At 42.1% G+C, this 18020-nt stretch overlaps 1 protein-coding gene across 4 annotated transcripts in view; it reads left to right on the top strand.

Annotated features, from left to right (window-relative positions):
• Positions 1 to 18020, top strand: part of PIK3C2G (phosphatidylinositol-4-phosphate 3-kinase catalytic subunit type 2 gamma) — a 335543-nt gene that overhangs the window by 217400 nt on the left and 100123 nt on the right. For all 4 annotated transcript variants that reach the window (XR_003997645.1, XM_030541961.1, XM_030541971.1 and 1 more), the window contains one exon: positions 12520 to 12676. Coding sequence is in view for 3 of the 4 variants with exons in the window: in XM_030541961.1 (XP_030397821.1) it covers positions 12520 to 12676 (157 nt within the window). In the remaining variant the exon portion in view is untranslated. The remainder of the gene's footprint in view (positions 1 to 12519; positions 12677 to 18020) is intronic.

Raw genomic sequence — 18020 nt, 5'->3', positions numbered from 1 at the left:
CTGGTCGGCCTTACAACCATCTCAACAGAGCATGAGCTGGCCCAGACTGTGGACCTTCAGGAAGCAGTTCACATCTTTGCAACCAAGAAGGTAGGGAAAGCACCACTTTGATTATTCAAACAGATAAAAATGCCAGTGTTTACTATGCAGACAAGAATAGTTACATTTGCTGTTCAAGCATTTGAAAGTTAAGAGTTACTTCAAAATTTTGAACAAGGCATTTTAAGTTGTTAGTTCTCCTGTATTGGGGTAGGTAGCAGAGCAGTACCATGAGAAGAGTAGAATAGGAAGAAGGCAGAATTGAGACCTTTCGAAGTTTTGGCCCAAGCGAGAGGGCCTGGGGGCGTCACTTGAGCTCCCCGCCTCAAGTGCCAAAATGTTGTGGGCTGGCCCTGCTCTCAGCAGACCCACTATCCAAATTGTTCCAGTGCCCCTGTTGAACTGGACTTTATTTTAACAAAAAGAACTGAAGTAATGGCCCAACACAGGGCCATTACTTCAGTTCTATTTGTTAAAATAAAGTCCAATTCAAGCAAATAAATAATGCCTTACATGCGGTAGTACAAAAAAGAAATGTCTGCAAGAAAAAACAGCAAGAAATACCAGTGAAGCATGGTTCACTTTTTTTCTCTCAAGCAGTCCATGATAGTTCAGTAAGACAGCAAGCCTTGGTCCCTGGTGTCAAAATGGTTGAGAAACACTGGTCTAGTGCATTTAAAGAGTTTTGTATTGCTTAATCTCAATAACGTTGTTTCCTCTTCATTCTGACTCTTTGCCCATTATCCTTATCAGGAAAATGTGCTCCAGTCTATTATAGATAGATAGATAGATTAGATATGTCATTTGTGAAGAATTTCCATCTATGCCCTAAGGAATTCCTGTACATTGCTGTTTAATCATCATGGTTTTAGTCTCATCTTTTTTTGCTTAATGATAAACAGATATCCTGTACCTCTGATATTGTGTGTTTTGAGCAGCCTTCTGTCACTGAATAATCCATTGGCTGAAACTCTAGTGTTTTGTTTGTTCGTTTTTTCCATACCATTCAGTTTTTTTTAAACCATGTTCCTAATAGTTTTAAAGTTTGCCTTTTGAAAGTTCATCAGTGCTATTATCCATGGGGAATTCACTCTTACAGAATATCTAAACCATTTGTGTAGTGATCACTGTTAGCCAGCTGAACTTTCTCACTCACCTCTACATGTTGCATCAGACACAACTGGTAATAAACTCCTTGCCATCTGCAAAATGAGATGCTTTTAGAATTATTTAAAATTATTTATGGTATCAAGAAAACTGTGGCCAATGTTTTAAAACATGGGTGTCCAAAAGTTACGTATTTAAAAACTGTATTAAAGCACCCAAATAAATAGTCTGATAGCTGGTTGCCAGCACCTCAGAAATTCAGACCACTTAGTCAGGTGCCTAAATATGGAGTTATGGTCCTAGCTTTAGGTATCTGAGCTTGTCTAAATCAGACTCTGATGGTGCCATTTGACCAGTCTATATAAGAGACGGGTCTGTGCCACAAAGTAGTAGAAGAGACAATGATTGAAAAACATTGTAGACTTCTTTATCTTTAGATCATAGTGCATGTTTTATGAGGTGTGGTATTTTTTTAAGGCTTGGTCCCTATTTGATATGCAAGTGGATGAACTCCTCTGAGAGAAGTGAATTTCTTGTTCAAACTTTGTGGTCAGATAACAGCATAAAGGGGTGATTGTGGCTGGCAAAATGCTGATACATCCAACTGAAAAACCATTCACAGATCTCTCAGACCACAATCTCTGCTTGCAGCGGCATGTTCATTGCCAACTTCCTTACTAGGAAAGACCAACCCAGATGAGTCCCTAAAGAGAAAGATACCACAATGGCTTGGTTTATGCTGTGAAATGTAATCACATATAAACAATTGTCAGCACTTGTGTTAATTGTACTGGGTCTTAGCACGGTTAAACCAAGTGTATACAAGGATTTATAATATGCTCTGCATTGTGTCAGCTAACCATAATTAAATCCTGATTCAGCTAGCATGATTGTTGACCACCAGGTTCAGACATGGTTACATCTTGTAGCCTAGGCCAGTTCAGTGAGATAAATGCTTCCTTGAATATTGGCCAGGACGGGGAGTATATACAATGTGGTGATCACATGGGGAAATTTAAGTGAAGGAGACCGGTACAAGCTTGATTGATGGCCCCTGCTCAGTTAAGGAATGTGCATCAAAACATAACACTCCTATTCTGAAGGGCCATTTCTGCAATTCCTCCAGGCTCAGAACTTTCAGCCCCAGATCCACAAAAGTACTTAGGCGCCTAACCCCCAGATTTAGGTGCCTAAGTTCCACATTTAGGCACCACTACGATCCACAAAAACCTCACTTGGCTGCCGCCTAACCCTGTAGGCACCAAAACACTTTCAGCGCCTAAGTTTTCGCAGTGAAGATTTCCCTAGGTACCTATGTTTCTGGCTCTTGCTATGCACACTGCTTCCTGCCTCTAGGCACCTGGGTGTCTTTCCCTCATCTAAGCCCCAGAGCGATTTATGAACCAGAGGAAGATAGGGTGTCCTCCACCTCAGTTGTGTGTGGTGCCTGATCTGGTAGGCATGTTCACTGGTGGCCCAGCTCCACACAAAACAGTGTGGGGAAAGAAGCTTTCTTTAACCAGCTGCTTAGGATACACACCTGGGATGTGGGAGAGCCCTGCTTTCAGTCCCCACCTCAACTTGATAAGAAGAAATTTGAACAAGGATCTGCCACCTCTCAAATTAGTGCTTTAACTAGGCTATGGGATATTCTCATAGGAGAGATTGAGGGAGACCTCTATTCACATTGTTCCACTGTTAAATAAATTATTGAACAATTAACTATTTATTGGGCCAGAAAAAGAGGGAGAATCATTCCATAGCCCAGTGTCTAAGGCACCTCCCTAAGAGATGCAAAGAATCCTGTGGCACCTTATAGACTAACAGACGTTTTGGAGCATGAGTTTTTGTGGGTGAATACCCACTTCTTCAGATGCATGTGGTGGAAATTTCCAGGGGCAGGTATATACATGCTAGCAAGCAAGCTAGAGATAACGAGGTCAGTTCAATCAGGGAGGATGAGGCCCTGTTCTAGCGGTTGAGGTGTGAAAACCAAGAGAGGAGAAACTGGTTCTGTAGTTGGCAAGCCATTCACAGTCTTTGTTCAATCCTGAGCTGATGGTGTCAAATTTGCAGATGAACTGAAGCTCAGCAGTTTCTCTTTGAAGTCTGGTCCTGAAGTTTTTTTGCTGCAGGATGGCCACCTTAAGGTCTGCAATAGTATGGCCAGGGAGGTTGAAGTGCTCTCCTACAGGTTTTTGTATATTGCCATTCCTAATGTCTGATTTGTGTCCATTTATCCTTTTCCGTAGAGACTGTCCAGTTTGGCCGATGTACATAGCAGAGGGGCATTGCTGGCATATGATGGTGTATATTACATTGGTGGATGTGCAGGTGAAAAGAGATGGCACATCTCTGTTCAGCTCCCCACTTCTCATAAGACTGAGGGGGAACTTGAACCAGGTGTCTCACACATCCCAATGAGCACCTTAACCCCTGGGCTAAAGATGATAACGGAGTGTCTCCTCCTTCACCTTGCTGTTCTGTGTGGCGTTTGGTGGCCTCTGAGCAAGCCTACTAGATCATGCCCTGCATGTGAATTAGGTGGAGGAACACCTATCTTTCTCTGGTTTGCATGGCACTAATGGGGATAGGTCCCTCTATGCAGCCTGGACTTAGGTACCTATCTCCCTGAGAGGGATTGAGGTTAGGACTCATCAGCATCTCCCATTGGCTAGCTTAGGAGGAAAACACCCTACCTTGCTGACTTTTGTAGATCCCATTCTAAGGTCCTCTCTCTCCCCATTCATTGTATTCAGAGCCTAGGTGCCTCACTCAGGCTTTGTGTATCCCATTATTGTCCTGGTGATTTTGTAAGCACCTGAAAGTTAGCTGTTGTGACAATAGGTGTCAGAACGCTTATGTCCCTTTGTGGATCCCCAGGCCTCACTGACCTCAAAAGCACTTCACCGTGAGTTCTGTGTATGGAAGCTTCCCAAATGTCTGTTGCAATAAATAAAGGTTTAAAAGAAGGAAATGTAAACTGGGAGAAATCCCTCTGGAGAAATAAATTCTGGTTAACTTTAGGTGGCAGGCTGTTCAAAACTCGCTCAATCATTTGTCTCTTCTAATGGGTTTTAATGTGCAATTGCTGTTTGGGATAGACTGTTCTCTTTAGACATACAGGGATATGTATATAAACCCTGGATAGTTGGAAGAATAAAGGTCTCAACAAGGTATGGGCCTGCTTTTTATTTCGCAAGAGTTTGAAAATAAATAAATAAAAATGTGGAGGCGTCTGGAAGGTCTACACTTCTGTATTGTCTGCTTTAGTAAAAATAAGACTCAACTGAATATAGATTTACAATGAGCCAGAGGCAATGTAACTGGCAGCTTTGGGGTGAGCCTGCTCCTATTGAAGTCAACGTCAAAAATGCTGTTCATTTTGGTGGGAGCAGGAGTAGCTTTTGGCTAATCTACTGGCAAAATACAGAATGGAATGTTCAATCGCTTTGAAGGTTTACACAGAGTTTGGGGGGAAATGTGCATTTTATTGAACTGTGTTGCTCAGATCTTAGTTATTGTATCATAGATTTTAAGTATAGATTTTAAAGCTGTAAGAGATCAAATGTTTTAAATTAACATAAAGGATCTGACCATGACTTTGTCTGTGACACACACATTCACTGAGCTCACTGTACACCCAGGCACCAGCCCAAGTATACCGTGCATAGTTCTGAGGTGCCATGCACTCAAACCTGCATAGTGTGTACAGTCCCCAAAGAAACCTCACTTTACACTACCCTAGTGCTGTGTGGGGTTCAATAGTGGTTGGGATAGTGTACAGTGCTGCAAATTTCCCTCTGGCCTTAAGTTTTCACTGACCATGCCTACTTTTTCACCGATCCACATGAGGCGTGCCATAGTGATAGGGTGACCAGACAGCAAGTGTGAAAAATCGGGACAGGGGGTAATAAGAGCCTATACAAGAAAGAGCCCCAAATATCGGGACTGTCCCTATAAAATCGGGACATCTGGTCACCCTGACTAGTGATGCTCACATGTGGTCATAACTTCAGTAGACCAGGGGACAGCATACCAGTGGCTTTGTGTAACTTCCTCTTTATTTTTTTTTCCTAAGCACATGGGGCAACCCACTTTTTATTCTTGCTTGGTGACTCCTTACTAAGAACCTGATAAGGCCTAAAGTAATGAGTGGGAGTCTCTCTATTGAATTCAGTAGACTTTGGATCAGACTCTAAATCCTCTTTGCTTCTGAACACATCCTGTAAACATCTTTGTATTTGATTGTTACTTTATAGGCTCCAACAGCCTGAACTGTATGTGAACTGATGTAGACTTAGGAATAAAAACCATAGCAACGCTGAATATTTTGATTATAAAAGTGTTTTTTCATTTTAACTTTTGATCAGTGGGTGATCTGGTTCATTAATTCTATACCTAGTCAAGGAGCTATGGAGTATTTGGATAATTCTTTGTATTTTACACATGGCTCAGAGCTGCTGTTCACCCATGAGATCACTCAAAAATAGTTTTATGCCACCCATTAAATAAATACCCTTGTATAAGAGACTACTGTTAGTCTATCGCCAGTCTTATTCCCCCAAGTTAACCTCAAACTTACTAAATACTGTATAGCTTTCCTAAAGTAGGAGATCACCTCTGTTACAGAGTGGATTTTTGTTCACCTTTTTGAGTAGTTGCTTAAGGCAGATTTTACTGTATAGTAGTTCACAGCCTGTTTCTATAATGTGTGCAAAGTTTGTCCTTCCATGCCAAACTTACAGAAATAAGCACCTGAATTAAAAAACCTACAGAAATAAGCACTCAAACTAAAAAATAATGCTGTGCATTATTTAAAGAAGCTTTTGGTTTTGCAGAAGAATAAATGATATCCACATTCAAACACTGTCTGAAACCTTTACTTTTCTATTGATTGCATCTGAGTTCCAATCACTCCTGCTGAGTGTTACTACTTATTCATGACAGCCTAGATGATTTTAGAAAACCCAGTGTATATGTGGGTGGCTGGGTGAATGGATAGAGCAACTGATTTTAAACTAGTCAAAGTTCTGTGTGGTTTCTCACGCTCTCTTTGTTCTGTGTTCATATAAGCAATTGAACTATATCTAAAGTTAAACTAATCTTTGACATGCTTCTCGTTACATCTGTTGCAGTGTGACTAGAACAAACTTTCCCCTAACAGTACAATGGGAAGTTTAGATTGAACTAGGAAAAAGGTCACTTGTTGTTTGGCTCATGTGCTCCAGTTACTAAATAAAGGAGGAATTTGAGACATCTTTCTCACTGGAAACATGTTCCATACCGTGGGATTCAGAATAGGGAAAGCTGGAATCTTTGCTGACCTCATAAACTTCATTATCAGCTTATTTCAAATGTTTCAACCCAGTGGTCAGTAAACCCTAGGGATCTTTCTGTTCTCAAGTCTAGGGATGTAGCAAGTTTCCAGCCAATGGTAAGGTCCTGGTAAATATTCTCCTTATCCCTAATTTATTTGTTTGTTATGCCTGCTGAGCTATCCAATAACTTGAGGCTTGCTTCCTTCCCTGCCTCCCATGTCATATCATCCAAACATTCTTAGCCTCCAGAGGGACACTAAAAAGCATTCCCATGAACATTTGGAAGATCAGCAATGCACAGTGACGTTCATCACTGGGCTTACTTTTCCTTGGATTAATTTAATAAATCTTAGGTCACAGCAATAGCAAAATATACCTCCTGAAATCCCAGTACTATATAAAAGCGTGTTTGCCCTAAGTGTGTGCATTCTCTAAGTGTGTGCATTGTTGAAATACTTCCACTGTAAAAAAACTAGAGGATCCTTCATCCCATCGGGGGAGGGTGACCAGATGTCTTGTTTTTAAAGGGACAGGCCTGTTTCTTGGGACTTTTTCTTATATAGGCGCCTATTACCCCCCACACCCTGTCCTGTTTTTTTACAGTTGCTATCTGGTCACCCTACATCTGAGGCACAGCTTGCAGTGAAGAAAGGAGGCCTCATAATGCATGATTTTGCTTATATGCTGCAGGTACATGGTCAAGGCCAAGTTACACCAGCTCTTCGCAAAAATACTTTTACACTAAAGAAGATGCTCCCCCTGTGCTCCCCTTGTAAGATAGAGGGTATAATATAGTGAAAAAAAGCTTGTATGGCCTTCCAAAATGGAGACATAGTCAAGGCCAAATCTCCTCCTTATCATGTTGCCCCATAAACGCAGCACGGAAACAGAAAATAAGAAGTGAGCGCTCTCCATGTTGGGGGCTGAAAAATCTTCTCTGTTAGGTACATGCAACCCAACTGATTTAATTGATGCACAGGTTTAATGGAGATCTGCATTTTGGCCCATGGGGCCTCATTCGTGCACGTTGGTGATGATATGGAGTACTTGCTCTTTCGGCCCCCTCTAGTGGTGATATATTATATGAATTATTTATGATCTGTGTGACAAATATTGAAACCATGTGAAATATCTTTAGAGGAACATGTTGTTAAGGTTATGAATGGTTTATGTATCGCTGTGGGCCAGGGATTGTATGCAGCTGGGGGGAGGGTTGCTTTTAGTTCCTCCAGGATCTAAAAATAGTGGATGATGATTTAAGGTGAATCACTCAAGTTGTAAACACCTCTGGAGAGGTACCACCCCCTGCGATGGCTTGTATGTGGATATTCAGACTGGGTTTTCCAGAGACCTATAGACAAATAAAGGGTTTCTGTCATAAAAAGACTGCAGTTAAACTGACTTGGGATCTTCTTTCTGATCCAGCAAATGATTGGACCTTCTGTCCAAGAGGGACTCCAACTCTTGTAGAAAGTTTGGAAAGACTCTGGCCTACTAGTGTCCCATGGGGGCTAATGAGTAACTCATGATATTTTAGTGTGTGTTCTAAATATTTCTATTGTTTTCTCTGTAATGCTTTTGCCTTAAGAATAAAGGTGCTTCCTTAGAAAGGGCTATGCAGTAACTTGTAACTGCTGGCAATACACTGTTCATAGCCCTTGGAGAGAAAGCAACACATTGAGGCTGGCTGCTATACAAACTGGCTTGCTGTGGATATCACAGTGTAAGGCAGGGAACTGTGCCATCTTAAAGCCCCTGTCAGGCAGGAGAGAGATGTGGGTCTCATCCAAGAGACATGACATCTGGGAGCCAGAAACCTTAAATGGGGGACCACAAAGGGTAAAAACAGATGCAATTACCCTGAAACTGTGACAATCTGGATGTCATACTAACAGTAGCATATGTTAGGACCTGAATGAATTGGAAAATGTGCCATTTCGTGTTCAGGTCTGTGTAGTTGACTGCATAGAAACACCGTCCCTAGCAGATTTATATCCAAATCAGCCATATATCTGTTATAGATATTATTCCTGTGCCTTCTAATGAGCTGCTGATTTTTTGATTGAATGTCACTATGTACTGAGTTGCTGGCAGTGCGCATCAAGGAAGAAAGAGCTGCCAGGCAAACAAACATATGCTCATGTGCAGTAGCATTAGACAGTGTATACACACAGATAAGCCTCTGCTCATGCCTCCTCTGTTTCATTTGCTGCTATGTGTTTATATATGTACAGATAGAGAGGGTGATTTTTTCAGCTCTGGAACAGACATTACCTTTTCCTTATATAGACTGAAACAGCAGTCACCATTTGTTGCTGATGATGTAAACTTGAACATGTATGATGGGCTGACAATGTAAAGTTTACACTTTGCAGTTCAGGAGTCATTTATGGGGCATCTTTTTCCCCTCCATGCTTTTTATATTTCAAACAGGGCTTCTGAAAAGCAGCAGGCAGAAAGGGACACATGCAGAAATTCAGCCTTGTAGATGTATTTTACACAGCCTTTAAAAGCCTTGTATCATTGAAAATTAGTTTTTAAAGATATCTCAATTAAGATGTCCTCTATTTCCCATATTGATGATTCTTGTTTCCTCTCCTATGTTATACTTTTTCATGTTGCTATTTTTTTTAATTGGGAGGTGCTCTCTTTGTGAGCTTTTAGCTGGATTAAATACTTGCAGCCCTGGAGTTTCAGTATCTGGTTACCATGGAAGAGAGAGACTGTGATGTCAGAAGAGCTTGAGCAAAACCAGGCTTAAATGTTCCAAAGGAAATCAATTTTCTACATCATATTTTTCAGATAAATAGAAGAGGAAAGGTCCAGCATCTTAGAAGGGAGACTTGAAGGAAATTGAGAAATTTAAGAACCTTGTAAACTGTTTCAAAACTTTTTGCAAAATAGCTAATGCTGCAAATCATATAAGAGCTGTCAAATACCAGTTACCTGCTCAATAAAGCCTACAAAAATTGCTTACTGCTAGCAGCCACTGTGCCATATGAAAGTCATGCTGTACCCCAAACTGCGTCTTCCACTAAAAACACTGTTACTCGCAGTTTCTGATTTCAGCTCAAATAACCATGATGCTGATTTAACATGAGAGATTTGACCTTGCTTCAGAATAATTGTGCTTTCTCAGAATATCTTATTTCTTGGTGTAGATGGATGCAAACCTCAGAATTCAGATATGGATTTTAAACCTCACAGAGCACTGGGGTGTTTTATATCTGGAGATATGACTAGGCTTCTTATAAAGAGAAGACCCTGCAGCAAATCTGAGATTGAGGTTTGGTTTTCAAACACCACCAAAGACAGAGGAGCATTAAAATCCAGATTTTGGGGCTGGACCCTACTCCAATCTTAGGTGAAAATGATCAGTTTTGCAGGCTTGGCTCTGTGACTGTCTCACGGGCTGACTTCAGTGAGTGTCCTTGGTTCAAATCTTGTTCAGTAATGACATAGGACTATTTAGAAGTTAATGTCAAAGAGAAGTAGTTGTGTTAAGCAGGCAACGGAAATAACTTCTGTCTCTAAGAAAAGCTGAATGATGGATTAAAGACTGGGCTGGAAAAGAATTGCTTACTGAGATCAGTAATAGACGTGGTTTTATAATGTGTGACTGAGACACATAATCTCCAGGAAGAGAGCTCACAAAGCCAAAAGGCAGCAGTGATGTTCTAAAACAGCTTCTTACACAATACAGAAAAGATTGGAAAGAAGAGAGAATATTATGGGCTCAATTTCACCCCTGGTGTAACACAATTAAAATCCATGAAGTTATGCAAAAAATGTATTTAGCCTTTTGACTTAAACCTTGGCAAACTGGGTTCTTTCTGGGTGTGCTTCACCTATATGTAGAGCCCTACCAAATTCACGGCCATGAAAAATATGTCACAGACCATGAAATCTGGTCTAAATCGGGTTCTCAGACGTCATTGCACTGCAACCCCTTTCTGACAACAAAAATTACTACAGGATCCCAGAAGGGGGGACCAAAGCCTGAAGCTGCCCAAGCCCCACCACCCAGGGTGATGGGGAAGAGGCAAAGCCAAAGCTCCACCTCCCCAGGCCTGGGGATCGAAGTCCAAGGGCTTCAGCCCCAGGCAGGGGGCCCATAATCTGATCTCTGCTGCCCCAGGGCTGAAGCCCTTGGTATTGGGTTTTGGCCCCAGGCCCCAGCAAGTCTAAGCCAGTCCTGGCAACCCATTAAAATGGGATCATGACTCACTTTGGGATTCCCCCCGCCCAGGTTTGAGAACTGCTGCCCTAAAGCTATACAGATTTCATGGGGGAGACCAGTGTTTCCCAAACTGGGGCACCTAACCCAGAAAGAGGAGGTGGGGGAGTTGCAAGGTTATTGTAAGGGTGAGGATCACAGTATTGCCACCCTTACTTCTGTACTGCCTTCAGAGGTGGGTGACCAGAGAGCAGCAGCTACTGCCATGCAGAAGTGGGGATGGCATGGTACAATGTTGCCATCCTTACCTTTGAGCTGCTGCCTTCAGAGCTGGGCACCCAGCCAGCAGCCACCGCTCTCCGGCAGCCCAGCTCTGAAGACAGCACTGCCATCATCAGCAGCACAGAAGAAAGAGTGGGAATACTGCAACCCTCCTACAATAACATTGCAACTTCCCCACAGTCCTCTTCTGAGTCAGGACCCTACAATGACAACACCATGAAATTTCAGATTTAAATAGCTAAAATCATGAAATTTACGATTTTTAAAATCCTATAACCATGAAATTGACCAAAATGGACCATGAATTTGGTAGGTCCCTACATATATGTGGACAGTTTTTAAAGGCAGAGAGAGGGTTTGTGGGAGGCTTTAATCCAGAAACTGTGGGAAAGGGGGAGTATTCAGAGCAGTAGGAATGCAAAGCAAGCTTCCAGTCTTGCCTGGGGTTATCCCCCAACATGAGCATCCAGTGCAACTCAACTTCATCACTGCAGCCATACGAAGAGCATGTGTCTGCAGAAGATTAACTGGTAATGGGCTGGGCGATACTGAGATGGGAATTGTTTGTAGGGAAGATGTTCAGGTTTCTTGTGGAGAAGAATCAGCAACTAGAATGGGGTCAGGCCCCTCATGAGTGAATTTTTAACTAGAGAGGGCCCCAAACTGTGTAAAGTGTATCTGGAGTTCAAATCTCCCAAAGATTTGGGAATATTTAGATTCTGGAGGTTGGCTCAGGCTTACCTCTAGCTCAGGGTTAAATTCTAATCCACTGTGTATATTACCTGGGTTATAGCTCTCTGATCTGTTTACATATATCTGTATACACAGTTATGAGGAATAAAACCCTGCAGTAGTTCTCTCTGTGCTGGAATAAAACGGTATATCAGGCTATATTGAAGCTGAAGCTGTCAAAAGGGAGAATTTTTAGCAAAAGCCTGGTTAATTCATTCTTTTTGCAATACCATAGCATGGCTACAAAATCCACAAGCTATTAAAAAAGCAAGTCATTGGCCCAGATTCTGCTGGTAATTTACATCCGTCTAAATCCAGAGTAACTGGATAAAAGACAGTGTTTATCTGGATTTATTTTGGCGCAGCTGAGATAAGAACCAACCCTTGACAGAAAGCAGAAAAGCACCCTAGGTTTGGGGGGGGGATTTTGTTTATTTTAAATACACTTTTTGCCTGGTAGAGAGTTATATTTATATCCCACTCTGTTCAAGTACAGCTTTTAAATATTTCAGTACCAGGAGAGAATATGCGTCAAGAACAAGACCATTATTCTGAGGCATGGAGTAGGGAAACTGAAGGAGTGAGAGTTAAAAATAAATTTTTAAAAATTGTGTTCAGTTGTTGGCTTCCCCAAATTGCTGCACAGCCATGTGCATGAAGAAGATCTCACCTAGAGACCTGTCTGCCACAATTAGTCAGCATCACTGAGTGTTCTGGCATGGAGTTATCCACCCTAAAGGAAGGGAGAGGAAAGAAATAATGAGAAGGGAAAGACTGGGAAAACAAATGTTAACAGGGAGTTAAAAAGCTCAACCCTCTGGTAGGATTTGCCATTTTTCATTGTATCTTTTTTTTCCCAAGGGACCGAGCACCTTTTATCTTCACTTCAGAGATGGAGTATTTCATCACAGAAGGTGGAAAAAACCCACAGCGTTTCCAAGAGTTTGTGGAACTTTGCTGTCGAGCTTATAATATAGTCAGGAAACATAGCCAATTGCTCTTGAACCTGCTGGAGATGGTAAGAAGGTCAGGGATGTAACCCAAAAAACCCTCAATCCCTCGTTTTCTTTTTCCCCTGTAGCAAGGCTTAGAGGGATTAGATTTTTATCGGTAAATGTCAATCACATTGTACACCCACAAACCAATGAAAATGTATATTTTTACCACTAATAATCTAAATTTACATTAAGGCAAAGTAAGAAAAATGCTGCTTCAGAAGTTACTAGCATTTGACTTAAGGGTCTTTACTTTGAATATTTTGACATGTGATGTGTACAATTTGTTAACAGTTCTAAAGGTTTAACTTTGAATCTCAAAGTCTACAGTCATTAAATAATTTCATGCAAATGTGAAAAGGTAAATCGATAAAACTTGAAAAAATCCTTAAAATTAGACATCGATGTTATCACTCAAAATTGTAAAATAATCAAATTCTGTCAAGTCTCTCTTACTGTGATTTAGAGCTTTGTCAAATTTCCAGGATTTTTTTTTCCATGCAAATGTTAGCAACTTTATTTAGTGTTACCTTTGTGCTCGCAAAACATCATTCTGCCCTCTCTTTTTTGTGAAAGCTAATTATGTTTTTGCTCATATTAAAGTTTCACCGTATTTTTTTTAAATTGGAACATTTTTGTAAAATTTTAACCAGTTGCAGAGCAACTCAAATGAAAAGGTTTTCTTTTGTGAATGTTTCACCCGGTCCTAATTCCAGGTTTTCAAATTGCAACTCTGTTCGGAATTAAAGAAGTGAACTAATTAAACTAAACTCAGGGCTTGTCTACATCACAAAGTTGCAGCGCTGGTGAGGGGGTTACAGCGCTGCAACTTAGGAGGTGTACACATCTGCAGGGCATCACCAGCGCTGCAACTCCCTGTTTGCAGCGCTGGCCATACTCCCGTTTTGTCTTGGGTGTAGAGGATCCAGCGCTGGTAATCAAGTGTAGACACTTACCAGCGCTTTTCTTGACCTCCTAATAAGCAGGTATCCCAGCATACCTGAGGATACCTCTCTGGTAATCAAGCAGGTCTCCTTCCCCGCGGTTTGCTCCGGTGTTCTCCGAATCCCCCCCCAAGCGGGTCTCCTTCCCCGCGGTTTGCAGGGGGGTTCGGGGAACGCGAGAGCAAACCGCGGGGAAGCAGGTCTCCTTCCCCGCGGTTTGCTCTCGCGTTCCCCGAACCCCCGTGCAGGCAGGTCTCCTTCCCCGCGGTGTGCTCTCGCGTTCCCCGAACCCCCCTGCAAACCGCGGGGAAGGAGACCTGCTTGCACGGGGGTTCGGGGAACACTGGAGCAACCCGGGGAAGGAGACCTGCTTCTCCGCGGTTTGCTCTCGCGTTCCCCGAACCCCCCTTGAATCCGCCCAACAGCGCTGCAGTGTGGCCACATCTAACACCACTTGCAGCGCTGGTTGCTGTAAGTGTGGCCACTCTGCAGCGCTGGCCCTATACAGCTGTACTAATACAGCTGTAACAACCAGCACTGCAAAATTGTAGATGTAGACATATGTTGCAATACCCTATGGTGATTGATCTAGGACACTGCTGCCATTGCAGAGTTTCAGGAGCCATTATTGTAGAATGCTACCATGCTTTGTTACTGAGATAAATACAGTAAAGAAAAAAGGCTACATGAGGACTGCATAGAAGAACCGGATGTAGAGGACAGCCTTGGTCCGAGTGATAATGAGCTAATTCAGTTTAAACTAAATGAAAGGATAAACAAAAAATAGATCTGCAACTAGGGTCCTTGATTACAAAAGAACCAATTTAAAAAAATTAAGGGAATTAGTTGGGGAAGTGGACTGGCCTGAAGAATTCAAGGATCTAAATGTGGAGGAGGCTTGGAATTAGTTTCTGCAACTTTGACTTAAAGTACCTGAAGCCTCCATCCCAACCAAGGAGAAAAAATGCTTAGGGAACGGTTGCAGACCAAACTGGATGAGCAAGCGTCTCAAATAGGTGATTAAGAGAAAGCAGAAAGCCTACAAGGAATGGAAGATGGGAGGGATCAGCAAGGAAAGCTACCTCTTGGAGGTCAGAAAGTGTAGGGATAAAGTGAGAACTGCCAAAAGCCAAGCAGAGTTGAACCTTACAAAGAGAATTAAAACCAATAGTAAAAGGTTCTATAGCCATATAAATAAGAAGAAAACAAGGAAAGAAGAAGTGGGACTGCTAAACACTGAGGATGGGGTAGAGATTAAAGATTACCTAGGCATGGCCCAAAACCTAAACAAATATTTTCCCTCAGTCTTTAATTAGGCTAATGAAGAGCTTAGGGGTAGTGGCATGGTGACTAAAGGGAATAAGGATATGGAGGTAGATATTACCACATCCAAGGTGGAAGTTAAACTGAAACAGCTTAATGGGACTAAATTGAGGGGGAGGACAGATAATCTCCATCCAAGAATATTAAAGAAACTGGCCCGTGAAATGTCAAGGGCAATAGCAAGGGTTTTTAATGAGTCTGTAAACTAGGGGGTTGTACTTTGTGACTAGAGAATTACTAATATAGTTCCTGTTTTTAAGAAGGGGGGGGGAATTGATCTGGGCAACTGCAGGCCTGCTAGTTTGACCTCAGTGGTATGCAAGGTCTTGGAACACATTTTGAAAGAGAAAGTAGTTAGGACATAGAGGTGAATGGGAATTGGGATAAGATACAACGTGGTTTTACAAAAGGTAGATCGTGCCAAACAACCTGATCTCCTTTTTTGAGAAGATAACTGATTTTTTAGACTAAGGAAATGCAGTAGATCTAATCTACCTGGATTTCAATAAGGCATTTGATAAATTATTAGTTACATTGGAGAAGATGGGGATTAACATGAGAGTTAAAAGGTGGATAAGGAACTGGTTAAAGTGGAGACTAAGACAAGTTATACTGAAAGGTGAGCTGTCAGGCTGGAGGGAGGTTACTAGTAGAGTTCCTCAGGGATTGGTCTTGGGACCAGTCTTATTTGACATTTTAATTAATGACCTTGGCACAAAAAGCGGGAGTGTGGTAATAAATATAGATGACACAAAGTTGGGAGGTGTTTCCAATATGGAGGATGACCAGAATATCATACAAGAATGATCTTGTAAACTGGAGTAATAGAAATGGGGTGAAATATAATAGTGCAAAGTGCAAGGTCATGCTTTTAGGAACTAACAACAAGAATTTTTGCTATAAGCTGGGGAAGTATCAGTAAGAAGTGACAAAGGAGTTGAAATACCTAGGTGTATTGGTTGATTGCAGGGTGACTATGAGCCACCAATCTGATGCAGCTGTGAAAAAGGCTCATGCAGTCCTAGAATGCAGCAGGTGAGGTATTTCCAGTAGAGACAGAGATGCTTTATCAGTGCCTTGTACAATGGTACTGAGGCTGAGAGGGGTAATGTGAGACTTTTATTGATTAATGTTTGTAAAGCGCTTTCAGCTCTGCAGAGAGATTACTCAGTAAAGCCCAAATCAAAGGCCCAGTCCAAAGAGCAAGCAGCTGGGCTGTGCATTGCAGGGCTCCTTCAAGGAAGGAGCAATGGAATCCCCGACCAAGCCAGTGGAATGGTCATAGATCGGCTATACAACTGCTACCAAAGCCCTAGTGCTCTGCGCCACTTGTACCTCTCATATGCAGGAGAGGAGAAATGATAGGTATGGCAGTGAGTGGATCAGCTGTCTTCTCCGCATATTCTTGTTGTGTGGTGGCATGCCAGGAGACTCCACAATGCTGCACTGCACGGCACTAAGGATTGTTTGTGCCCAGCACAAGATCCCCAAATCTTACCTCTCTGAGCACCCTCTGATGTGCAGCAAAACTGCACTCTTATGGCCAAAATGAAAATTATACATTGCAAAAGATGCCATGTGTTTCCCATCTTAAAGCAATTTTGAAGCTAGAACTGGTGCATGAAATGGGATGCCCTATAAAAGGAGTACATAGATCATAGACAATCATAGAACCATAGGAATGGAATGGCTGTCAAGAAATCATCTAGTCCAGTCCCCTGTACTGATGGCAGAACTAAGTATTAGCTAGACCACCCCTGACAGGTGTTTCTCTAATCCGCTCTTAAAAATCTCCAGTTACAGAGATTCCACAACCTGTTTGGGCAATTTATTCCAGTGCTTAACCATCCTGACAGTTAGGAAGTTTTTGCTAATGTCCAACCTAAACCGCCCTTGCAGCAATTTAAGCCCATTGCTTCTTATTCTACCCTCCTCCTTGTAATAACCTTTTATGTACTTGAAAACTGTTATCATGACCCCTCTCGGTCTTCTCTTCTCCAGATTAAATAAACCCAGTTTTTTCAATCGTTCCTCATACATCATGTTTTCTAGACCTTTAATCATTTCTGTTTCCTTGGACTTTCTCCAATTTGTCCACATCTTTCCCAAAATGTGGCTCCCAGAACTGGACACAATACTCCAGTAGAGGCCTAATCAGTGTGGAGTAGAATGGAAGAATTACTTCTAGTGTCTTGCTTACAACGTTCTTGCTAATACATCCCAGAATGATGTTTGCTTTTTTTGTAACAGTGTTACCCTGTTGACTCATATTTAGCTTGTGATCCACTATGACCCCCAGATCCCTTTCCGCAGTACTCCTTCCTAGGCAGTCATTTCCCATTTTGTATGTGTGCAACTGATTGTTCCTTCCTAAGTGAAGTACTTTGCATTTGTCCGTATTGAATTTCTTCCTATTTTCTTCAAACCACTTCTCCAGTTTGTCCAGATGATTTAGAATTTTAATCCTATCCTCCAAAGCACTTGCAACCCCTCCCAGTGTGGTTTCATCCGCAAACTTTATGTGTGTTCTCTATTCCATTATTTAAACCATTGATGAAGATATTGAACACAACTGGACCCAGAAATGATCCCTGCATGACCCCATCTGATCGCTTGTCCGTGAACATGGACATTTGTGCACAGGGATCCATACTGATTACCTGAGAGCTTCTGGATAGATTTTTAAAGTTTTGGTTTTAACCTATAAAGCCCTAACTTGCCTGGCACCAGGTCCCCCTGTGAGACCACCTCTTTCCCTTTAATACAGTGCAATGGTTGCAGCCAGTAGAGGTGTTGATGCTAGAGCCCCTTTCATATAACAGAGAGGGGGATGCTGGGAGAGTGTTCTGCGCAAGGGCCACAGAGCTCTGGAATGGCCTCTGGCCCCAGGTCTCATATTGTTTGGATCTGTTGGCATTCAGGGCACATTGCAGGTTCCATTTGTTTCACATGACCTTTGAAGGGCAGTATGGGTGTTGAGCTATAGGCTAACGTACAGTGATGTGTTAGCACTTGATTATAAGCTGCAGCTTGGTGGGTGAGCTTGATGGTATTGCATTCTGGGTTTGGTAATTGTAAATAACTGACAGGGAACTCAGAG

Source organism: Gopherus evgoodei, chromosome 1 (assembly GCF_007399415.2).
Source record: "Gopherus evgoodei ecotype Sinaloan lineage chromosome 1, rGopEvg1_v1.p, whole genome shotgun sequence".
Lineage (NCBI taxonomy): Eukaryota > Metazoa > Chordata > Testudines > Testudinidae > Gopherus > Gopherus evgoodei.
Note: the sequence above shows the minus strand (reverse complement) of the source record. Positions and strands in the feature narration are given on the sequence as shown.